Source organism: Eptatretus burgeri, chromosome 8, assembly GCF_056783735.1.
Source record: "Eptatretus burgeri isolate ZD-2024b chromosome 8, Ebu_testis_v1, whole genome shotgun sequence".
NCBI lineage: Eukaryota > Metazoa > Chordata > Myxini > Myxiniformes > Myxinidae > Eptatretus > Eptatretus burgeri.
In genome coordinates, this window is record NC_140968.1 from 104,501,448 (window position 1) to 104,527,013 (window position 25,566).

General features: G+C 42.8%; 1 protein-coding gene across 4 annotated transcripts in view; it reads right to left on the reverse strand.

The window, feature by feature from the left end:
* Positions 1 to 562: 562 nt before the first annotated feature.
* LOC147022477 (uncharacterized) overlaps positions 563 to 25,566 on the reverse strand; it is a 124,374-nt gene continuing 99,370 nt past the window's right edge. For all 4 annotated transcript variants that reach the window (XM_085893385.1, XM_085893388.1, XM_085893386.1 and 1 more), the window contains exons 9-11: positions 15,430 to 15,626; positions 12,513 to 12,739; positions 563 to 6,898 (exon numbers count right to left, since the gene is read on the reverse strand). In XM_085893385.1, coding sequence (XP_085749511.1) covers positions 2,783 to 6,898; positions 12,513 to 12,739; positions 15,430 to 15,626 — 4,540 coding nt within the window. In that variant the 3' untranslated portion in view covers positions 563 to 2,782. The remainder of the gene's footprint in view (positions 6,899 to 12,512; positions 12,740 to 15,429; positions 15,627 to 25,566) is intronic.

A 25,566-nucleotide genomic window follows, 5' to 3' on the forward strand; every position in this document is an offset into this window, starting at 1 on the left:
CATCCCTTGTAAATTTGCCTTTGTTGCTCATTCGAGAGATGAGGCTATTTCTCTTTTTGTGCATTCTGCCATGAGACCTTGAAAGAACTGTAATATTTTCTATTTTCCTTTTGACTCCAGATATCTAAAGGGATGTAGAACTTAGAACCTATCACATTTAACTGGACTTGAAATACCAACTTCTTTCGAGAGCATTGGCGAGTCGTTTCCCCCGCACCTTACAGCGGAAAAGGGGCAGGTAAGCAAAATTTGGTGAAGATCTGCCCAGTCCTGTTTTTTTTTTTTAAACTATGATTTTCAGATTTACACGCATGTACAGATAATTGCCTTATTTAATGTAGTAGGATATCTTGAGAGGGCCGCCTGCCACATCGTTTGTCGAGCGAAGTGCTGTGTATAAGGAAAAGGTGAGATTTAATACTTTTTATACCAACTTTAAAATATTAACTAGACTACTGTTCTAACAAAAGTATTGTTTCCCAGGTACCTAATTAATTGATCATTTTAATTGGTTGGTCATCCCAGCCACTTCAACAGTCCACTATGACTGAGTCTGGTGGATATGTTGTGGGTGGGGTTTCATTGAGACCTTCCCCTTGTTGCGGAAGCTTTGTCTTCTGCAAGTTCCATGGGTGGGCTCAGCTGTCCACTCGTTCCCGTGACAATACATACCGTCTAATCAACACCTATATTTTCCAATTCTGAAAGTATATCTTCATCCGTCCATCCAATTTTCATAATCTTTATTCGAAATGCTCATCAATAAACAAGTCTCCCATTTTCAAAGAGAGGTGGAAACCTGGTGTTGGCTTAGTGGTTAGGGTGGTGGCTTGGGATCTGAGGGTCCTGAGTTCAAGCCCCGTTTGGCCACTGAATTAATATACACCAGGCGGTTGACTCATCCTTTCATCCTTCCGAGGTCGGCAAAATAAGTACCAGTGCACTGGTAAGGGGGACACTGCATCAGCGGCAAAGCCGCGTCCCAACCAATGATGCAACCAGCAGCCACAGGCTGCACTCGATAGAGAGAAAGAGATGTAGCAACATTCTTCAAGTGAAACAAAACATTTTGTAAAAGCGGGAAATAAAAACATTCTTTTATTTTATTTCATTGTTGTAGTTACTGCATTAAAAAAGACACCTACATTATGAACACCTATTATTGCAGATTCAACAATAATTGAGTTTAAATATGTTAAAAAGATCTTTGGATTTCTGAGTCAAGTCCCTACATTTTGAATGCATTTTAGTGCTGGCAGGATGGCCGAGAGGCATGCACACCCACCTCTAAGCTGTCTAGCCTGTGTTTGAATCCCAACCCAGCTATAAACTGTCATCCTGGTGTTTTACAGGCAGGGTGATTCATCACTGTGTGCGCCGTCCCTCGGATGGACGTTAAACCGGCGTTCCGTCTGCCGGCATTAATTGGTGGATGTTAAACATCCCACATTGTCCTTCATGAAGAGTAGGTGAGCTGTCATCCGCACCATAGCCAAGTTCCAAATTCCTGCCCTAACTTACAGGGGCACTGCATCAGCGGCTCAGCCACACTCCCAGCAATGATGCAAACCAGCAGCCATAAGCCGGACACAAAACGTATGACGGAATGCATTTTACACCTTAAACACCATCAAGTTGAAATGTGCAAAATGGAGACACAAAGTGTACCTGGTTAACCATTCTCCAGTAAGATTATTTTCTTCTGTATCCGGTATGACGTATAAAAAGCAACAAAGATTTATAAACCGATGTCCGAGTCTCTGATAATGAAATGTGTCAGTGCAAGAAGAAGTATTTTTAAATGTTAAAATGTCCTCAAATTATTATTTTTTTTCAATCATTCAATGATATGACACACAGTGCATATTCTGGCCTGGCTGAATGGTTACAGGTGTGCAGGAGACCTGCCGATGGGATAATGAACAAATTCATACTTTGAAATGATCTCCGGTAGGTAAATCAAAGACAAAATAAGTGGAACAATGTTTGCTAAGTCAGTATGTCTGAAATTAGATTTATCTGCCGACTAATGCCTGATCTCAATGTGGCGAAAGTTATAAATGCAGGAAGTAATGAAAAATAAAAAGCAGGATTATAATACTCAATTACATTAAAAAAAAAATTCCATGATTAACATGCCAATACAATAGATTGATATAAACGTTTCTCAGATTTTGTGGTTGGGAAAGAGTGGGTGTGGGTACATTCCTGGGTAGTTTTTGTGGGGGAGGTAGGTGGGTGTTGGGAGATGCGTGGATGGTTTCAAGGGTGTGGGGGTGGTGGGGTGGTGGGAGGGTTGGGATGTGTCTGGGTGGTTTCGTGGGAATTGATGGGTGTATGGATGTACCTGGGTGGTTTGGAGAATATAGGGAGGTGTCTCAGTGGTTGGGAGGGTATAGGGAGATGCCTGGGTGATTTAGTGGTTGTGGGCAGGTGCAGGGAGATGTCTGTGTGGTTTAGAGGGTATCGGGAGGTTCTTGCATGGTTTTGAGGTTATACGGAGGTGCCTGGGTGGTTTAGACTTCAGAGGGTATTGGGTAGTGCGAGGGTGTGAGATGGACCTGTGTGATTTATTGGGTGGGTGTAGGGAGATGCGAAGGTGATTCAGTAGGGTTGGTACTGAGATGCTTGGGTAGTTTATCAAAACCCCAAAAAACATAAAAGACAACTCACGTCACCAAACCTGAGTTCAAACACACACAACGCTGAACCATGTACATGTATAAAACTCATCAGAGTGATTCTTGATTGCATGTCAGTGTGACATCATGCAAGGATCTTCCTATGTTTTCTCAAGATGCTTCAGTAATGTCTTGTGCACATTTGAAGGGTCCTCTATCCTTAAATTGACGAATGCACATTCTGTTGATTTGTCCCTTTTATCCCTGTTTGTTTCAGAAGGTCCACATGTAGGGTCCAGCAGGTGAACATCCGGCTGCGTGTCTGCAGCTTGTGTTGAGGACACATGGGGGGAGTGTCCTGTACAATTAGATGATTCTTCAGTTTCAGCATGACTCCAGGACTGCTGCCGTTTATTTTTGCCATGAAGCCTCCAGCACGTGAAGCACAGAATAAGAAGAGCGTTGATAATTAGGCCGATTATGAGGCCAACGATTGTAAATGGCCATTGCTCACTTTCCACCACCTTGGAAACGACAAGGCCATGGGAAAGAAGGAAGGTTCCTCTGGCTCGACATGACAGCTGCCTCACATCACAAACACCAACGGAGTTGAAGCCTGCTGTGTCACCACACACACGTATTCCTATGCAGTTGAGCTGATCACTGCTAAGCGTTGGTGGGTACTGGCTGTAGTCGTTCTCAGAAAAGCTCATTGTGATGTCTATCACTTCATCGAGAAGGTTCTCCTGTGTTAATGTCACCTCCAACGTTCTTTTGTTCATCCACCTGCCAGTGTATTCTTGTCCAATGATGGCTGAAAAGTGAAGAATCTTGTCAATATCTTCCTTCAGCAAGACCGTTGGCATGTCTGTGTCTCTGTCAAACTTAATTTTGATTACATCTCCTTTAGTGAACTGATGATTCACGGGTGTAGGAATACTATTGACAGTTATCTGTGTTACTCTTGGAGTTGCATCAGCAAGATGAGCGAAGTAAAATTCGATATCGTTGTGCATTGCTTGCAATTCGTTATATTCATTGAACTGAGTCTCGGTCGTACCACAATCTTTGGCTAAAAGATCGGTGAGAAACCTTTTGCTTAAAATGCCTTTGAGTAACTCGCGGTTTCTCGAGATATCGGCGACACGACCCATTTCTGCATCGATAGCAAGTGTAATGTCTGTGGAAACTGCAGAAGGCAATATGTTCTCTTTGTAATTCTCCAGTTGTTCGGAAATCAAGGTTAGTGTCTTTTCAGCTAAACCACTCCTCTGTCCCTGTAACAAGGCCTGCGAGTCCAGACGCACATTTTCTGCAGGTGATAAAACTGGTCGAAATGTCTCGGTGCAATTGATTTTGATGAACTCGAATCCTGTATGCAGCACGATGGACTTGTCAAGGACTTGCTGAAGCTCAGCCATGCAAAGCTTTTGCAACTGGGTATGAGAAAGAGGTGGCTTTAATCTGATAAACACCTGTGAGAATTGGCCAAGATATTTGAGACCACTCCTGGCGAGGAGAGACACCGGAACCTTGTCATTTTGTATGACAATGGCAGCAACCCGGGGAAGTGTTAAGCCCCACGAGCCACTTACGAATGACGATTTTCCTGCAGCGTGGGGAGAGTCCATGGCAGCTGATGTAAGGCAGTAGCGAGACCACTGAGCTAGTGATATTGGCCTTCCATTAATAAATCCACCGCAAGGTCCCACGTCTTTCCTCACCATGATGATGCACTTGTCCACTTGGTTGCTGCTTTGACTTGTAATTTCATTCACAATGGTGATGATAAACCTATTTGGTGAAAGCCAAGTGCCAATATAATTGAACGCACCCGACTGCCAGCACCTCGAAAGGTCAAACATTTGGTCGACCTCAAATTTTGAGATTATTTGCCCCCTGTTTTGAACTGGTGGCATGTTGGTAGCCGAGTCGAAGTTGATCATCAAAGTATCTCCCCTTGAGAGTTTGCAATCCGTGTGCCTGTGCGAGCCATTGGCTTTATGGAGAGCTGGGTGTGCAGTGGCCTGGATTATAGTGGGAGCTCGTTGTGTGACATGTATGAAGATGCTACCGACGCTGCAGGCCCTTTGTTCAAGCCCTGCTGCAAGGTCGCAAAGTCTGTATGAGAACCAATCATAGCCAGTATTTCCAGGACGTGCGGTGTACCGCATTTCTGGAATCCTTTCATTGTCTCTGTGTACCGTAGCGATGCCGAGCTTTGGAGCTTCTGTCATTATTACAGAAAGCAGGTCCAAATCTGATCTGCGATTCAACCCGTAATCAGTCGGGTTTAATCCACATCCAATTAGTGCAAAAGTCTGAATATCATCTGGGTCATAGGCTACCATATCGGCAGACGACAGTTGCAAAGCAGAATGATTGTGTTTCAATTGATGGAAAGGCTGAAATACAATGCTCTTCCCTGCTAAGACTGTTCCTGACATGGATTTAATTATTGGGGGATTGTTAACATTGAGAACATGGATATCCAACGTCCCGGTGCCACACCCTGGCTTTACGTTGGACCTCGTCTTGCGCTTACCTCCATGTTCCTGTGCTTGTTCTACCTCTCTCAGGCAGGAGGCCCCGACCATACTTTTGGGAATCTTGTCTGAAGAGGTGGCGCATGGGTCGCAAACAATGTAAGTAATCCGTTGAAGTCCAACGAAACCCTCTGCTGGCATGAAGCTAATTGTCTTTTTATTACCCATGATAAAAGCATTGCTGCCTTGTTCCAATGTCGCATTACGGTGAAAATTGGCACCATCTGCTCCGACGAGGCTGAGCTGTAATTCCCACTCTGCGTGATCAACATCACTGACATACTTGGAGAGATCGACCATCAGCATTGTGGCCTCTCGTGTCTCTAAATCTATGTTTTCACACTTTGGAGGTTGATTGACATGCAGAATCTGAATTCTCAGGAGTCCGTATGAGTGATGACCGTTGTTCACCACGTAAAATAGTTGCTCGAAACCATATTTCTGAGACGGAGCTTTGACTCGAATCGTTCCTGTGTAAATATTGTAAGTTATTCTCGTTAAATTTACACCCTTTGTAAGGAAACAAATTTGGTGAGGCTCCAAGTTTGATAAAAGTGGAGATAACTGCTTGTAAATATTACATTCAATTTCGGAAGCCTCTGTCAGTGTGATATTGAAAGTCGGAAGATCCTGTAGCTTCTTGCTTGTAATAATATCTTCATGTGTAATCTTTATTGGAGCCAAACTTTGCAGTCGAATTGGGATGTCCATCCATTTACTCCAGTGTTCTCCATCCCAGGCTTTCAAGGACACCATGCGTTCAGCTCGACTGGGGTTCACTGCTGTGTTGTTGTAGTGTAAGGTGCTGATGAGATGTTGGAATTCTTCAATGTTGTGCTGTCCCGAATCGTCTTCATTAGTTGTAATTTCAATGCCAAATGGACAGCGAGAAATAACTCGAAGGGAAAACGTCGACGTCAAACTGTGAACGGAAAGCGTTTCAAAGCTGCTTGAAGGGTCCGATTGACAGTCCCAGCTTTTGGTGTCACTCGAGTGTTTGTACCGTATTTGTGCGACAATAGCTTTGATGAATTTACCATCTGCATCAAACAACATCAGGTCTTCAAAGAATAAAGGAGCAGGTCCATGATTTATATAATAGACCGACCGTTTTGTTCTTTGAGACAAGATTATCACTGGCTGGTTGTTGATGGAATGTACCTCGATGTATGCTTTCACAATGTGCTTCCCAAACTCGGTATGTTTGCTCGTATTGAAATGAATAATGTTGACACCTTTCTGTCCGGAATGACTTCTAGTTAGGCCTGTGTTGTCCCAAGCCAAAAGGCCTAACCATGGTTTTTCGACGAGTGACCGGGCCCTCCCGTTGAGGTCTTTTTCTGTGTTGAACAAGGGTGCAGGAGCGAATCGTATGATACAGTTCTCTACGAGCAGAATGGCGCTTGCAAAAGAAACCGATGTGATGCTTGTCCATTGGCGGTTTCCTTGATCTCTGGACGAGTCACAAGTGAACTGCCAGGTGCCACCTTGACTTTCCATGTCCACTACAGCAACTCCCAGGTCATCGCCAGTATCTGGGTCAGCCCAAAGTCCCCACAGGAGCCTCCTCAACTGGGTTCCTCCTCCACCATCCGAGTCTTCCATTGTGGCGTCTAATGTGACGTGGTCGGCAGTGATAACCGGTGAGTGATTGATTGGCATCACCTCTACCCAGGCCGTTCCCTCTCGTTGGCTGTAGGCTCCATATGGTGTGTACATTCCCACATCGACCTGCAAAATGTATTCATTGATAAACAAGAAACTGCAGGAGATTTTAATCGCCAATACATCACTGGTCGGAGGCTTTCTTGCCTAAAATGTAATATTTATAATAGGAAATTAACCATATTTGGGTTATTATCGTTGACTATCTGCTGCGAAACTCTTAATACTTTCAAAATTAAGGCACCTGCACCAATTATAGTGAAGCTATAGTATACCGAGTAAGGCAAGGTCGAGCCGAACACCTGTCACTGGATGGAGATGACTCCGAAGCACCACTCAGATAGTTTTTCCCTGGTTTATATACAAGTTATTTTAAACTATAATTATTATGAATAACCATAACAAGATGTACCAAACATAGCCTTGTATGGTACAATGGGTACACAACAACTCACCAATTGAGGATAAAGTTCACTTTGGGAAATGTACTGAATGGTGCTGTAGTCTCCACAAACCAAAACATGCCGGTGGGGAAACAACCATGGGTCATTCCGTGCCAACTCACCTAAGGGTCCCCAGGTCACCTCCTCAGATTTTGCTGGAAAAAATTAATTATTAAATGTAGATCTATATGGCTCTACCCACGATGCAAAAGATTAGCTTTCAATTCCTCATAGTTTAAAAAATATCTCTCCAGAGGCTTTTGAAATTTGGCCCTAAAAATGCCAAATGTGAAAAACGCATTTTTTTACAACTTCAGTGGCTTATAATTTTATAATGGACTCCTCCAGAAAGCTAATATTGCAAATATTTAAGAATTGGCATCCAAATTTTTCAATTATGGCATCAGATAGCTTCTGGGATGCATATTTCTCACTCTACAGGAAGCTAAAAATGGCTTTTTGGCCAAGACGAGCTAAAATAAGTTTGTTTTTTTTGTATACTTTGTTGAGGCTCGTGTGAGAGCAAACACACAACGCACATCAAGGGGGGCATGAGACAAGAGGGGCGGGAGTGGGAGGGACAAAACGGTGGGGAACAGACACATTAGGAGATCTGTGGAAGGGAGAGCGATGGGATGGGGAACATGGGGAATTGAAGATGGGCATTACAAGGACTTTCAGGAAGGAAAGCAGGGAATTTGAAGGAAGTGGATTTGGGTGGATTATTGGAGGTAGAAAAGATTGAGGATTTGGATGGGGGATGATAAGAGGTGGTGGTGCACCACTGTTTTGAAAGCCTGGAGGGAAGAATGGGAAAGAATAGAGTGAGGGAGTTTATTCCAAAAGCGGGAAAAAAAGAGGAATGAAAGAGTGAAGATAAGCAGTGATTGGTGATTTTGATAGTTTTACCAGAAGGGGGTTGTTGGCTGACCTTGAGCGCCCTGAGGAAATGTGGTGGGGACAAATTGCAGAGAGAGCAGGGGGGGGGGGCAAGGCTGGAGAGGAGACTGTAGAAGACAGAAAGACCACCGACCAACCTGCGGTGATTGAGTGAGAGGCCCAAAGACTCAGCTTCATTGCGGGAGATGCCGATGATCCGAAATGCCCTGGTTTCTACAGCATGAAGCCGAGAAAGGTGGGAGGCAGGAGCACCAGCCCAGAGGGGAGAGCAGTACTCCATCACGCTACGGGCAAAAGCTTTGTAAGTGGTCAGGAGCTCAGGAGGGCCGAGGAAGGACTTTGCACGACGGATTCCCAGTCGGCGACTGACTTTGGAGGCGAGGTTTGAAATGTGGCTTTCCCAGGAAAGGTCATGGAAGATAGTGAGAACCAGAAGCTTGAAAGAAAGGACTTCTTCCAGAAGATTGTTGAGAAAGTGGATGGGGGGGTTTTCTGAACGGTCCTTTCGAAGACACATAGTGAGAGAGAGATTTGTCCGGATTGAAAGACATGTTCCACGTGTTGGACCAGTTTGTGATTTTATCCAGATCTGCAGTGAGCGAAGAAGCTGCTGCTTGCCGGTCTGAGGGATGACCGATGGTACGGCAGAGGATGGAGTCATCAGAAAAGAGATATAGAGGATTTTCCAGAGAGTCGGAGAGATCATTGATGAAAACCAGAAAAAGAACAGGGCCCAGAACGCTACCTTGAGGAACTCCAGCCTGGACAGGAAGAGGGGATGAAAACTCCATTTCGGGCTACACGGTGACTGCGACAGGAGAGGAAGTCTGCGAGCCATGAGTGGAGATGGCCTTGGATACCATGGGAAGAGAGTTTGGTGAGTAGGGCAGGGTGCCAGACTGTCAAAAGCACGTGATATGTCCAGGGATACGGCTCGGATTTATTTTCTGGCATTGAGGACCTCCAGCCATTGTTGGGAGAGCAGAAGCAGCATATCCAGGGTAGAGTGACCTGGTCTGAAACCAAATTGATGATCGGAAATAAAGCCGTTGGAGAAGAGGAAGGATTTCATGTCTGAAGCGATGATGGATTCCATAACCTTGCTGATGATTGGGAGAAGGCTGATTGGTCTGTCGTTGCAGGGATCTGTTTTTGCACCTTTTTATGCAGGGCAGTGATGTTTGCAGATTTCCAAGCAGATGGCAGATGACTTTGAGCAAATGAGAGGGTGAATAGAACAGAGAGAGGGTGAGCAAGAGCAGGCTTTGAGGACACGTGGGCTGATGCCGTCTGGATCGGTTGCAGAATCTGAGTCGAGGTTTGACAGCAAGCTCTCCACCTTGTCAGCAGAAAAGGACACAGAGTCCAGGGACAGTTGGGTGTGAGTGGGTAAGGTGGGTAGAGAAAGTGATGGGTTATTGACACAAGATTTAGCTGCAAACACCGAGTTTAGACATTCAGCTTTTTCACGTGCGGTATCAGCAGTGCGGCCATTTGAGGTAAGGGAGGGGATGGAGGGGGAACATACACCAGAAACAGATTTGATGAGACACAACCAGGATTTTGAGGAGGGAGAGAGGTTTGAGAGTTCAGACTTGAGATTAGAAAGATGTTGTTTTCTGGCTCTCCTGAGTGTAGATACACACTTGTTGTGAGCTTTATGGAAGGAACTGAGATTGCCCTCAGTTGGGTTTGCTTTCCATGAGGCAAAGGCAAGTTGTTTCAGGACAACTGAAGACGAGAGGGGATAAATCTGTGCATGAGGGAGATCAAGTTTCTTTGAAAGAATTCCCAGGATGAGTTGATGTTGGAGAAAGTAGCGATAGGAGACCAGTCTATAAGTTTGATGGCTTCTTGGAGACCCTGCCAGTCGGCTTGAGTGAAATTCCAGACTCGACGGCGGTGAGGTGGTTCTCTGATAATAGCCAGAGAGATGTCCACTTTGACAAGGACGTGGTCAGAAGAACCGATTGGAGCGGAGGAAGAGCAGCAGAAGAAACTATAGGAGCCCTCCTGAAAATATGGAACAAATTAGAATTTTTTTTCCTCAAAACACAGTGATTATAGGGTCATTATCTATCCATAGATACATTTTTGCTGGGATAATACAGTCCGGTGATGAATTATAAAAGTTTTACCATAAGTCCTTGCCTCCGAGGGCTCTAAAATGGACCAATTTTGTCCCTTGGTTTGACCATGTGGCTCGGGGTTTAGGATCTTCATTTTTTTTCTAAAGATTTCCTCATATAAGATGTTTCTACTGACCGAATAATTTTTATCTTACGCCCATGGCTTCATAGTAAAATAATTTTTTATTTACATGCACGTTTTTTTAAAAATAATTATTCACTTTTTTCATATTCAGAAGTTTATAAATCTTAAATGGAACTATCCAGGAAAGAGTAACTGCAGAATTTTATAAACTGGCATACAAAATTTCAGATTGTGTCATCAGAATGTCTCTAGAAAGCACATACTCCGAGTTTTAGGAAGCCAAATATGGCAATTTGGCCCACTTGGTACAAAACAAGGTGAACTTGCAGGGGTGCACATGAGGCTAAATTATGCTTCTTATTAGACATTTGTGATAAGGATGTTATTTATTCATAAATACATGCTAATGATGACTTTCGGAAGCGATTGCAAATTATAAATTAGAACAAATTAGATTAGCAGGGGGGAGGGGAGGAGTGGCGGGAGGAGGGGTAGGGGGGTGGGAGAGGAGAGTAGGGGGGAGGAGGGGCGGGAGAGGAGAGGAGGGGTGGGGAGGAGGGGTGGGAGAGAGGAGTGGCAGGGGAGGGGAGGAGTGGCAGGGGGCGGGAGAGGGGAGGGAGGAGTGGGAGAGTGGTGGGAGAGGGGAGGGGAGGAGGGGCAGGGGGTGGGAGAGGGGGGAGGATGGGCAGGGGTGGGAGAGGGGAGGGCGGGGGAGGAGGGGCAGGGGGTGGGAGAGGGGAGAGGCAGGGGGTGGGAGAGGGGAGGGGCAGGGGGTGGGAGAGGGGAGGGGCAGGGGGTGGGAGAGGGGAGGGGTGGGAGAGGGAGGGGGTGGGAGAGGGAGGGGTGGGAGAGGGGAGGGGCAGGGGGCGGGAGAGGGGAGGGGCAGGGGGTGGGAGAGGGGAGGGGCAGGGGGTGGGAGAGGGGAGGGGCAGGGGCGGGAGAGGGGAGGGAGGAGTGGGAGAGTGGTGGGAGAGGGAGGGGAGGAGTGGGAGAGTGGTGGGAGAGGGGAGGGGAGGAGGTGGGAGAGGGGGGAGAGGGAAGGGGAGGATGGGCAGGGGCGGGAGAGGGGAGGGCGGGGGAGGAAGGGCAGGGGGTGGGAGAGGGGAGAGGCAGGGGGTGGGAGAGGGGAGGGGCAGGGGGTGGGAGAGGGGAGGGGCAGGGGTGGGAGAGGGGAGGGGCAGGGGGTGGGAGAGGGGAGGGGCAGGGGCGGGAGAGGGAGGGCGGGGGAGGAAGGGCAGGGGGTGGGAGAGGGGGAGAGGCAGGGGGTGGGAGAAGGGAGGGGCAGGGGGTGGGAGCAGGGGGTGGGAGAGGGGAGGGGCAGGGGGTGGGAGAGGGGAGGGGCAGGGGGTGGGAGAGGGGAGAGGCAGGGGGTGGGAGAGGGGAGGGGCAGGGGGTGGGAGAGGGGAGGGGCAGGGGGCGGGAGAGGGGAGAGGCAGGGGGCGGGAGAGGGGAGAGGCAGGGGGCGGGGAGGGGCAGGGGTGGGAGAGGGGAGGGGAGGAGGGGCAGGGGTGGGAGAGGGGAGGGAGGAGGGGCAGGGGAGGAGTGGCAGGGGGTGCGAGAGGGAGGAGGGGCAGGGGGTGGGAGAGGGGAGGGAGGAGTAGCAGGGGGTGCGAGAGGGGTGGGGAGGAGGGGCAGGGGTGGGAGGGGAGGAGGGGCAGGGGGTGGGAGAGGGAGGGGGAGGATGGGCAGGGGGTGGGGGAGAGGGGAGGGGAGAGGGAAGGGGAAGAGGGGCAGGGGCGGGAGAGAGGAGGAGCAGGGGGAGAGAGGAGGAGGAGGAGGGGCAGGAGTGGGAGGGGAGGAGGGGTGGGGAGGAGTGGGAGGGGAGGAGGGGTGGGGAGGAGTGGGAGGGGAGGAGGGGTGGGGAGGAGTGGCAGGGGGTGGAAGAGGAGGGGTGGGGAGGAGTGGCAGGGGAGTGTGAGAGGAGGAGGGGTGGGGAGGAGTAGCAGGGGGTGGGAGAGGGGAGGGGAGGAGGGGCAGGAGAGGGGAGGGGAGGAGGGGCAGGAGAGGGGAGGGGAGGAGGGGCAGGGGCGGGGGAGGGGAGGGGCGAGAGAGGGGAGGGGAGGGGGCGGGATAGGGAAGATATTCATGTTAATCACAGTCGACTTTCCATCCCAATTACCTACCCCACGTGCACCAGCCTTCCGGCCATCTGTGAAGTCCCAGGCCTTGAAGTGAATGGCTGCCTGGCCAAGAAAATGTGGACGTGGCACAAATCGGACAAAGAATAGATCGTTTTCGCCAACTTTCCCCAGCAGCAGAGCATCACTGAGCGACGGGGAAGGATTTGGGTTGAACCAGGACAATGTTCCATCTGTGCTGAACTCCCATCGACCGTGGTTGCTGTCTGCACCTGAGAGTCATACATGGGATTTGGGTTGTGAAAACATTTTGCATCACGTGGATTCTTCTTTCACACATTCAGAAAGTTTCTTGCCTGAACTATGTTATTTTTTGTTAAGACCCGCCCAATTTCACAGATCAATTTCACAGGTATAAGAAGTTTAATCACCCAAGCTTTTGGGCCTCACAATCACAGGTGGCTGGTAAAAGTGCCAAAATCAGAATTCGCTGCTCTCCTCCACTCATTTATTCCTCTTTTTTTCCTCACCTGTGAGATTTAACCAATGAGGAGATTTATCCAGACGAGGTGGTGTGATGGTGAGAGCGTCCACTCCGAGTCTGAGAGGTCGGTGATTCGATTCAAAGTCTTCCTCGATTTTGCCCCTCGACTCTGCTGTTGGTACGTCCACCGCACCCTCCCCTCTCCTTCAACTGTTATTTTCATTTAGTTCCATCCTGATCCGTTCTGTATTCTAGCTCCTTTATGAGCATGATACTCTACACAAACGAGCTCAAATGAGCTAAGATCCTCGTCCTGTTAATGATGACGTCATAAAACGAATATGACGTCATTGTGATGTATCAGGTTTGCGATAAATTATCTGTGCTCATGCCCGGCTTGATTCCTGCAAACACAATTCAAACAGCTTGCCTCATTTCGGAGATAATGGTATAGGCGATTTCTATTCCCGGCGATATTATGACGTCAACTTTTTTTCTTGGAAGAATTTCCAAAATCGGAGATGGTTTCTGCCTGCGCGTGGGCTTTCTGCATATACATGGCAAGTTTCACGAATATCCGATGAAAACTCTGGGTTGTGAAACAAAAAATTGATATGACGTCATAGTGATGTATCATATGTGCGATAATTAATCTCTGCTAATGCTCTGTTCGATTCCCGCAAACAGAATTCAAAAAGCTTTCCTCGTTTTGGAGATAATTTTTTAGGCGATTTCCATTTGCGGAGATATTTTGACGTCATTACTTTTTTTTCTAGGAGGAATTTTCTAAATCGAAGATGGTTACTGTCTGCGCAGGGTATTTTTACATATATATGCCATGTTTCAGGAAGTTTCGATGAAAACTGTAGGCTGTGAAACAAAAAGTCCACAAGGATCGAAAAAAATGAAGTACCCATGATTTGATGTGTTTATTTGCAAACAGCCTTTTATTTATGCTTGAAGGACTTGTACACAAAAGTGCCAATGTGAGTGAGTTAAATGAGTGTTGAAAAATGGAGAAGGTTGAAATCAGATCAAGTCCATCAAATAAAAAGGTTGACCCCAAAGGAAATCCCTCAGGACATGGTGGCAATCCTTCATGATGCCATTGTAAAAAAAAAAAAACAAAAAAAAAAAACAGGAGAAGCTGCACTAATGATGAGGTCAGGAGATCACCAGACCAGAAAAATATTGATGCAGTCCAGAAGAGTCGGTGAATGACGGAAGATCATCAGTCAGGCACATAGCGGAGTGATTAATTTGGCATCAAAACTGGATCATTGAATTCCATCCTCATGGAAACAATAGTATGAAAGTGGTTTCAGCAAGAAGGATGCTCAAACTATGACTGCTGACATGAAAAGAGCTCAAATTGACATTTCTGGAGAACCTTTTGAGAAGTTACAAGCAGACACGACTTAATAAACATGGTTGTGTCACAGTACAAGTCGTGGGTTCATCACTTTGATCTTATGACCAAGCAGCAGAGCACATTGTCTTTGACCCAAAAAATTAAGTTATGAGGCATCAGCTGGAAAGGTCACAGCCACAATTTTATGGGACAGTGAAGGACAAATCATGACTATCTCCCAAAAGATGAGGCTATCACTGAGGAGTTCAGTACAATGCTGATGAAGTGGAAAGTCTGTCAAGGAGTACTGCTTCTCCAGGCATCAATAGTTCACCTCACACTGCCCAAGTTGCATTGAAAACAGCGATGACCTGTGGCTTTGAAGTGCTTCCACATCAAGCCTGTTCACGAGATTTCACTCAATATTCTACCCATTCCCCAACTTGAGGGAAGACCTTTTTATGATGATGATGTGACAACAGCAGTTGAGTTTCTAGACAAGCAGAGCATGGATTTTTTTTTTTGGAAGACATTTCTGGACAAGCTGCAGCAGTACTGGACAAAGTGCATTGGAGCTGAATGGGACTAAGGTGTGTTAAAAAAGAAATAAACAATTGAAAGCAAATGATGTTGTTTCCAATATCATGATAAAAAGTTTCTGAATGTTCCTCATATTATAACAAGGGCAAGAATTGCTTTGCAATACATGTCCCCCACTGATGTGAAGTCCAAAAAGGGCATAACGCTGTGAAAAATTGACGAAACACCCTGAAACTTGAACATGTTCTGTAACTTATCATAGTAAAGCCAAGTACCAAGTTTCAGTTGAATATTTTAAAGGGTACAGGTGAAAAGTCTGAAAAACCACAGGTGGGACAGATGGAGAGCAAACCTAAAGTCCCCTCTGGTGAAACCGGTCGGGGACTAATAACAACTGGCTTGAAACAAATTTGTAAACACGTGAGCCTTCTACCACTCAGCACTTGCTGGTTTTCTTTGTCCCTCCAAAACTGATGTTGTACAGTGAAATGGTTGAGTCATTGGCATCAATTCCACTGCAGTCTGACATGAACTCTGAGAGTTGGTTGTTATGTTGGTGTTTCTGTTGTAGTGCGTGTTGTTCTTACCAGTGATAGCGAGGCCTAACGAGGCGTTGGGCTTCAAAACATCCACATCCTGGCAAGTCACGAGGATGAGCATGATGGAATTTCCAGGTGGAGCCAAAGAGTCCTCGAGGATGGGCATCAGGTGCACCGGCTCGTGCGATACTTTGGGTGCGTCGTTGATGGGTAGAACGGACATTGTAATTGTGATAGATTGGGAGCTGTGGAAACAACAAACAATGTTGAGCTGACGAGGAGAGGAAAAACATATCGCACAATGAATGTATTTGTGTGCAAATGTACTTTTTGTTCTTTTAGGGTTTTGAAAATTATTAAAAAGTACCACAAAGGATGATTATCATACTTCCATTCACTTTCTTATTGGAGGCTCATCACAGAAGTCTCCTGGCTCCTTAAGCCATGGTCATCACAGTCTGTAAAGAGGACGGTGTGAACCATTATTTATTCTTGTCCAACCTGAGCCGTAGATGGGCAGGAAGGTGAGCGCTTTAGCATGAGTCAGGTCATAACAGATGGGGATCGGGGCCCACCTTATGGGCCCGAAAGCCCTAGGGCAAGGGTCAGCAATGTACGGGATGTGTGCCATGAGTGGAACGCAAGATGATTTGGAGTAGCATGTGCAATAGAAGTTTCATTCGCGGTGAAGAAATCATTTTGTTTTTTTAAACCCGATAAAAACTATGCTTGACTGCTCTATCAATCTCTAACATAAATAAAACAAGGGCTTTCATTTGGGTAGCATAATTTAGAGTCTAAATTATGCTACTCAAGGAAAGCTCTGATGTAGTTAAAAAAAACAATATAAAATTGGTTTATTCACTACATTACGTTTAGCGGGTCCAACCAATCTTGATTCGCAGGAAATCTCATAACAAGTGCCACTGATCACGTCTTTTTTTGGACAACATGGTGGTTGCTAAGAAAGCAAAGTTAGATGTTCACTCATTTCAGCCCTCTTGGAGAGACGAATACGGATTTGTTCAACATAAAGACCGTGATGTTTGTACTCCATGTTGTGAGAACGTTGTTTGCCGCATGTCAAGTATCCGACGACGTTTTCAGACAAAGCATGAGAAACACTTCAAGGATGAGGCGGAGCAGGCTGAGTCAATCAAGCGGGTCATAGCAAGGTACGGAAAGCAAAGCAGTGTTTTTGCAAACGTCCGTGTCATTAAAAAATCAAGCCACAAAAGGAATTTACCAAATCCCACAATGGGTTGCAAAACATGGAAATCCACTTACAGATGGGGAATTCATAAAACAGGCTTTTCTCAGTTATTCAGATGTTTTGTTCAATAGTTTGCCCAATAAAGACACAATCTTCTCCGGAATTAAAGACGTACATGTGTCTGCCGGATCAGTGGAGGTATGCATAAGCGAAATGTCATAAAACTTTAACAAACAACAGACGGTGGCGTTAAAAGATGCAGCGGTATTTAGTGTCGCACTTTATGAGAGTGTGGATAAAAATGATGCACCGCGGTTATCAGTTCTTGCGAGATACTGTGACTCAGATGAAGTTCGAGAAGTGGTGGCACTTCTCCATGCGTGGAGCAACAACAGGGAAAGACACAGCAAAGACGTTTGTTAACCATTTTGAGGAAAGAGGAATTGATATCAGAACTGACAAAATATTTTCTGTGACAACAAACAGTGCCCCTGCTGTGGTCGGAAAACATGAGGGATTTGTAAAGATCGTTGAGGATCAAATTGGCCACCCGACACTAAATTTTCATTGTATTATTCATCAAGAAAATCTTTGTGCCAAGATTTCTAATTCTGGGCTTAATAATGTGATGACGACAGTGGTGAAGATAATGATTTTTTTTTTATTGTTGCTCGATCTGTCTTGATGCATAGTCAGTGTCAAGCTCTGCTTGAGATGTACAATGCGTACAAGGACATTCCACTTCACAGCAATGTTCGTTGGCTAAGCTGCGGGAAGGTTTTGGCACGCTTTGTAGACTGTCTTGATGCAATGAATATATTTTTGTGAGAAAAAGGTCAAAACAACCCCCTCCTGGTTGATGACAAATGGGTCACCAACTAATGTTTCAAACTGATATCACCACACATCGGAAAAAAAAATCAACCTCCATCTTCAGGGTGCAGGCCAAACTGTTATCGGTTTCTTTTGAACATGGAAGGCATTTTTTGTAAAACTTGATATTTTTTTCTCAGGACATTGACACCTCGACTTCCGCTATTTCCAACATCTTAAAGAGCTCTCGACACATCGCACCATCAATGTTGCCGAGATTGGAATGTACATGAAAGAACTCACATCAGAAATTTTCTGTCTTTAAAGATTTCTAACGTTTTGGCCCGATGTTTTCCTTTCAAATGAAACCAGACAACTTTGATACCAGCGACTTGGATTTTACAGTATTTCAGTGGATGGGTGTTCAGGATTTTGAAATGCAGCTCATTGACTTACAATGCTCTGACTCATGGAACTCAAAGTTTAAGGATATGGGAGCAATCACTCTGAACGGATCAGGACATAACAGACGAAACAGGACGCAAAACACGCACGAATGGAGAAGGAAACTCCAAGGAGGATAAATTGGAAAATTAGGAGGGATTGGATGGGGTTAACGAGGGTAGCAAAGAAGATGGTATTGGATTGGGGATGATCTGAGATGGTGGTCTACAGCTGTCTTGAACACCTGGAAGGAGGAATGAGATTGAAGAGGATGTGGAAGTTGATTGCACAGGTGAGAAAAAGAGGAATAGATGAGTGGAGGTGAGCAGTGATCTTGGATTTATGTCGTTTTTACGAAAAGAGGGTTGATGGTGGATTGTGTGAGCCCTACAAAAACTGGGGGAGGGGGACAAAGCACAGAGAGGGAAGAGGGTGCAAGACCAGAAAGGAGGCGGAAGATGACAATCTTTCCTTCTTTGTCTTCTGTTCTCTGTCTATACGACGATTTTCTCTTTTCCTACTCGACCAGTGACCATAAAACCCATTTCCGAAAAAGGTCTTTTCCTGAGGAGTTTGGGTTACATATTCATTTTTAGCTCACCTGGACTTTAGTCAGATGAGCTTATGCCATAGGTGAGTGAGTGAGTGAGTCAGTCAGTCAGTCCGTAAACACTTCAGTCATTATCGCTTGAACCAAATACAAAATTTTGATGAAACTTGGCCACAAGATTCATAGCTGATGCCGAACGAAAGTGTAATGACCGCATCAAAATCAGCACTTATTTGAGGGGTCTACGGGGTGTTTTATGACCCCCCCCCCCAAAAAAAACTTATTTGCTCTCTTCTCCAAAACAACACACACGATTTCGATGAAACTTAACCACGACCGTCATCACCCGTCATTTCCCAAAGTGTATCGACCACATCAAAATATGCACTTATTACAGGGTCTATGGGGTCAGTGCAGGGGGTTGAATCGCCCAAAATAGGTATTTGCTCTCTTCTCCAAAACTACACACACAATTTTGATGAAACTCGACCACAACCTTCATCACCGATGACGTACCAGAGTTTATCAATCCCATCAAAATCTGCGCTCGTTAATAGGGTCTACGGGACGGGGTTTGACCGCCCAAAATAGGTATTTACTCTTCTCCGAAACTAAACACACGACTTTGATGAAACTTGACCACAACCTTGATCACCCTTGTGCACCAAAATTTATTCGCAGCATTAAAAATAATTCTGGGTCAAAGGGGGCCTGTGGGGGGTTTAAGCGACTCTTGTTCCTGATCCAGGTGAGATTGAGGACAGGCAGTCCTATTTTTAGCTCGCCTGTTCGAAGAACAGAGAGCAATAGCGATACCCCCGGCGTGAGCGTCAGCGCAAGCGTGAAAATGTTAAATTTTTTGTATTACGGAAAAACTCCTCGACGGATTTCGACGAAACTTGGTGGGGGGTTCGGTATGGTCCAAGGATCATGCCATGAGATTTTGGACTTGGAATTGAACAGAAACAGAAACAGATTTTGAACAGAAAAAAAATTGTTAGAGAAATTTTTTTTTTTTTTGCATTTCTACATGTTTTCAGTGATTTCCAACCCCCACCCCCCAAAAAAATTGTTAGAGAAAATTTTTTTTTTTTGCGCATTTCTATGTTTTAAGTGATTTCCAACCCCCACCCCCCAAAAAAATTAAGAGAAAATTTTTTTTGCATTTGTAGATGTTTTTAGTGATTTCCAACCTCCCCCTAAAAAAAAATTGTTGGAGAAATTTTTTTTTCATTTCTACATGTTTTAAGTGATTTCCAACCCCAACCCCCCCAAAAAATTAAGAATTTTTTTTTTTGCATTTCTAAATGTTTTAAGTGATTTCAAACCCCCACAAAAATATTTAGAGAAAAATATTTTTTTTGCATTTCTACATGTTTTAAGTGATTTCCAACCCCCCAAAAAATTGTGAGAGAAAAAAGAAATTTTTTTTTGCATTTCTACATGTTTTAAGTGATTTCCAACCCCCACCCCCCAAAAAAATTGAGAATTTTTTTTTGCATTTCTATGTTTTAAGTGATTTCCAACCCCCACCCCCCAAAAAAAAATTGTTGGAGAAATTTTTTTTTGCATTTCTACATGTTTTAAGTGATTTCCAACCCCCCCAAAAATTGTGAGAGAAAAAAGGAAATTTTTTTTTTGCATTTCTACGTTTTAAGTGATTTCCAACCCCCACCCCCCAAAAAAATTGAGAGAAATTTTTTTTTTTGCATTTCTACATGTTTTAAGTGATTTCCTACCCCTCAAAAAATTGAGAAAATTTTTTTTTTTGCATTTGTACATGTTTTAAGTGATTTCCAACCCCCACCCCCCAAAAAAAATCGAAAGAGAAAAAATATTTTTTGAGCGCGAGCGTCCGTGAAAATGTTAAATTTTTTGCATTACGGAAAATCTCGACGGATTTGGACGAAACTTGGTGGGGGGGGGTTAGGTATGGTCCAAGGATCATGCCTTGGTGGGGGGGGTTAGGTATGGTCCAGGAATCAAGGTCCAAGGATCATGCGAAAATCTTTGGGGGGGGGTTGGAAATCACTTAAAACATGTATAAATGCAAAAAAAATTTTCTCTAACTTTTTTTTGGGGGGTGGGGGTTGGAAATCACTTAAAACATGCAGAAATGCAAAAAAAAATTTTTTTCTCAATTTCTATTGTGGGGGTTGGAAATCACTAAAAACGTAGAAATACAAAAAAAAAAAAAATTCTCTAACTTTTTTTGGGGGGATGGGGGTTGGAAATGACTTAAAACATGCAGAAATGCAAAGAAAATTTTTTTCTCTAAATTCTTTGGGGGGGTGGAAATCACAAAACGTGGAAATGCAAAAAAAAAAAAAATTTTTTTCTCCAACATTTTTTTGGCGGGGATTGGAAATCACTTTAAACATGAAGAAATGCAAAAAAAAATTCTCGAACAATTTTTTTTGGGGGGGGACCAAGTCCAAAATCTAATGGCATGATCCTTGGACCATACCGAACCCCTCCACCAAGTTTCGTCGAAATCCGTCGAGGAGTTTTTTCCGTAATACAAAAAAATGTAATTTTCACGCTCATGCTCGAAAAAAAATTTTCTCTAACAATTTTTTTTGAGGTGTGGGGGTTGGAAATCACTTAAAAACATGTAGAAATGAAAAAAAAATTTCTCCAACAATTTTTTTGGGGGGTTGGATATCACTGAAAACATGTAGAAATGCAAAAAACAATTTTCTCTTAAAAAAATTTTTTTTGGGGGGGTGGAAATCACTGAAAACATGAAGAAATGCAAAAAAAAAATTTTCTCCAACAATTTTTTTTGGGTGGTGGGGGTTGGAAATCATTTACAACATGTATAGATGCAAAAAAAAATTTTTCCGAACAATTTTTTGGGGGGGTTGGAAATCACTTCAAACAAGCAGAAATGCAAAAAAAAAAATTCCCAACAATTTTTTGGGGTGGTTGGAAATCACTTAAAACATGTAGAAATGCAAAAAAATATATATTTTTCGAACAATTTTTGGGGGGGTTGAAAATCACTTAAAACGTGGGAATGCAAAAAAAAAAATTTCTCTAACAATTATTTTTTGGGGTGGGGTTGGAAATCACAAAAAACATGCAGAAATGCAAAAAAAAATTTTCTCGAACAATTTTTTTTGGGGGGTGGTGGTTGGAAATGATTTAAAACATGCAGAAATGCATTGAAAAAATTTTTTTCTCTAAATTTTTTTTGGGGGGGTGGAAATCACAAAACGTGGAAATGCAAAAAAAAAATTTTTTTTTTGCAATAATTTTTTGGCTGGGGTTGGAAATCACTTTAAACATGAAGAAATGCAAAAAAAAAAATTCTCAAACAATTTTTTTTGGGGGGGGGACCAAGTCCAAAATCTAATGCATGATCCTTGGACCATACCTAACCCCTCCACCAAGTTTCGTCGAAATCCGTCAAGGAGTTTTTCCGTAAGACAAAAAAAAATGTAATTTTCACGCTCACGCTCGAAAAAAAATTTTCTTTAACAATTTTTTTTTGAGGTGTGGGGGTTGGAAATCACTTAAAACATGTTGAAATGAAAAACAATTTTCTCCAACAATTTTTTTTTGGGGGGGGGGTTGGAAATCACAAAACATGTAGAAATGCAAAAAAAAATTTCTCTAACAATTTTTTTGGGGTGGTGGGGGTTGGAAATCACTTAAAACATGTAAAATGCAAAAAAAAAATTTTTCTCTTACAATTTTTTGGGGGGGTTGGAAATCACTTAAAACATGAACAAATGCAAAAAAAAAATTTTTTTCACGAACAATTTTTTTTGGGGTGGGGGTTGGAAATCACTTAAAACATGGAGAAATGCAAAAAAAAATTTTTTTCTCTAAATGTTTTTGGGGAGGGGGAGTGGAAATCACTAAAAACATGTAAAATGCAAAAAAAAACAATTTTTGGGGGGGGGTTGGAAATCACTTAAAACATGGAGAAATGCAAAAAAAAAAATTTTTCTCTAAATTTTTTTTTGGGGGGAGTGGAAATCACTTAAAACATAGAAATGCAAAAAAAAAAATTTTTTTTCTCCAACAATTTTTTTTTGGGGCGGGGTTTGGAAATCACTTAAAACATGTAGAAATGCAAAAAACACAAAATTTCTCGAACAATTTTTTTTGGGGGGGACCAAGTCCAAAATCTGATGGCATGATCCTTGGACAATACCTAACCCCCCACCAAGTTTCGTCGAAATTCGTCGAGGAGTTTTTCCGTAAGACAAAAAATTTAACATTTTCACGCTCACGCTCAAAATTTTTTTTTCTCCAACAATTTTCTTTGAGGTGTGGGGGTTGGAAATCACTAAAAACATCTAAAAATGCAAAAAAAAATTTCTCTTAAAATTTTTTTGGGGGGGTTGGAAATCACTGAAAACATGTAGAAATGCAAAAAAAAATTCTCTAACAATTTTTTTGGGGTGGTGGGGGTTGGAAATCACTTAAAACATGTAAAATGCAAAAAAAAAAAAAATTCTCTTACAATTTTTTTTGGGGGAGTTGAAAATCACTTAAAAATGTAGAAATGCAAAAAAAAATTGTTTCTCTAAATTTTTTGCGGGGGGTGGAAATCACTTAAAACAGGAACAAATGCAAAAAAAAAAAATTTTCACGAACAATTTTTTTTGGGGGTGGGGGTTGGAAATCACTTAAAACATGGAGAAATGCAAAAAAAAAATTTTTTCTCTAAATTTTTTTTTGGGGGGGAGTGGAAATCACTTAAAACATGTAAAATGCAAAAAAAAACAAAATTTCTCGAACAATTTTTTTTTGGGGGGGACCAAGTCCAAAATCTGATGGCATGATCCTTGGACAATACCTAACCCCCCACCAAGTTTCGTCGAAATTCGTCGAGGAGTTTTTCCGTAAGACAAAAAATTTAACATTTTCACGCTCACGCTCAAAAAATTTTTTTCTCCAACAATTTTTTTGAGGTGTGGGGGTTGGAAATCACTTAAAACATGTAGAAATGCAAAAAAAAAAATTTCTCTTAAAATTTTTTTTTGGGGGGGGGAGGGTTGGAAATCACTGAAAACATGTAGAAATGCAAAAAAAAAAATTCTCTAAATTGTTTGGGGGGGGGTGGAAATCACAAATGTGGAAATGCAAAAAAAAAAAAAATTCTCTTACAATTTTTTATGGGGGAGTTGGAAATCACTTAAAAAATGTAGAAATGCAAAAAAAAATTGTTTCTCTAAATTTTTTGCGGGGGGTGGAAATCACTTAAAACAGGAACAAATGCAAAAAAAAAAAATTTTCACGAACAATTTTTTTTGGGGGTGGGGGTTGGAAATCACTTAAAACATGGAGAAATGCAAAAAAAAAATTTTTCTCTAAATTTTTTTGGGGAGGGGGAGTGGAAATCACGAAAAACATGTAAAATGCAAAAAAAACAATTTCTAAAACAATTTTTGGGGGGGTTGGAAATCACTTAAAACATGGAGAAATGCAAAAAAAAATTTTTTTCTCTAAATTTTTTTTTTGGGGGGGGGAGTGGAAATCACTTAAAACATGTAAAATGCAAAAAAAAAAATTTTCTCTTACAAATTTTTTGTGGGGTGGGGGTTGGAAATCACTTATAACGTAGAAATGCAAACAAAAAAAAAATTTTCTCCAACTATTTTTTAGGGGGGTTGGAAATCACTTAACACATGTAGAAATGCAAAAAAAACAAAATTTCTCGAACAATTTTTTTTGGGGGGGGACCAAGTCCAAAATCTGATGGCATGATCCTTGGACAATACCTAACCCCCCACCAAGTTTCGTCGAAATTCGTCAAGTTTTTCCGTAAGACAAAAAATTTAACATTTTCACGCTCACGCTCAAAAATTTTTTTTCTCCAACAATTTTTTTTGAGGTGTGGGGGTTGGAAATCACTTAAAACATGTAGAAATGCAAAAAAAAAAAATTTCTCTTAAAATTTTTTTTTGGGGGGGGGTTTGGAAATCACTGAAAACATGTAGAAATGCAAAAAAAAAAAATTCTCTAAATTGTTTGGGGGGGGGTGGAAATCACAAAACGTGGAAATGCAAAAAAAAAAACATTTTCTCCAACAATTTTTTTGGCGGGGATTGGAAATCACTTTAAACATGAAGAAATGCAAAAAAAAAATTCTCCAACAATTTTTTTTGGACCAAGTCCAAAATCTAATGGCATGATCCTTGTACCATACCTAACCCCTCCACCAACTATTGTCGAAATCCGTTGAGGAGTTTTTCCGTAATACAAAAAAATGTAATTTTCACGCTCACGCTCGAAAAAAGTTTTTCTCGAACAATTTTTTTTGAGGTGTGGGGATTGGAAATCACTTAAAACATGTAGAAATGCAAAAAAAAAATTTTTCCTTACAATTTTTTTTGGGGGGGGGGTTGGAAATCACTTAAAACAAGCAGAAATACAAAAAAAAAAATTCTCAAACAATTTTTTTGGGGGGGTTGGAAATCACTTAAAACATGTAGAAATGCAAAAAACACAAAATTTCTCGAACAATTTTTTTTTGGGGGGACCAAGTCCAAAATCTGATGGCATGATCCTTGGACCATACCTAACCCCTCCACCAAGTTTCATCGAAATCCGTCAAGGAGTTTTTCCGTAATACAAAAAAATGTAATTTTCACGCTCATGCTCGAAAAAAAATTTTCTTTAACAATTTTTTTTGAGGTGTGGGGGGTTGGAAATCACTTAAAACATGTTGAAATGAAAAAAAAAATTCTCCAACATTTTTTTTGGGGGGGGGTTGGAAATCACTAAAAACATCTAGAAATGCAAAAAAAAATTCTCTTAAAATTTTTTGGGGGGGTTGGAAATCACTGAAAACATGTAGAAATGCAAAAAAAAATTTTTTCTCTAAATTTTTTGCGGGGGGGGGGGGTGGAAATCACTTAAAACATGAACAAATGCAAAAAAAATAAATTTTAAGGAACAATTTTTTGGGGGGTGGGGGTTGGAAATCACTTAAAACATGGAGAAATGCAAAAAAAAATTTTTTTCTCTAAATTTTTTTGGGGAGGGGGAGTGGAAATCACTAAAAACATGTAAAATGCAAAAAAACAATTTCTAAAACAATTTTTGGGGGGGGGTTGGAAATCACTTAAAACATGGAGAAATGCAAAAAAAAATTTTTTTTCTCTAAATTTTTTTTTGGGGGGGGTGAGTGGAAATCACTTAAAAC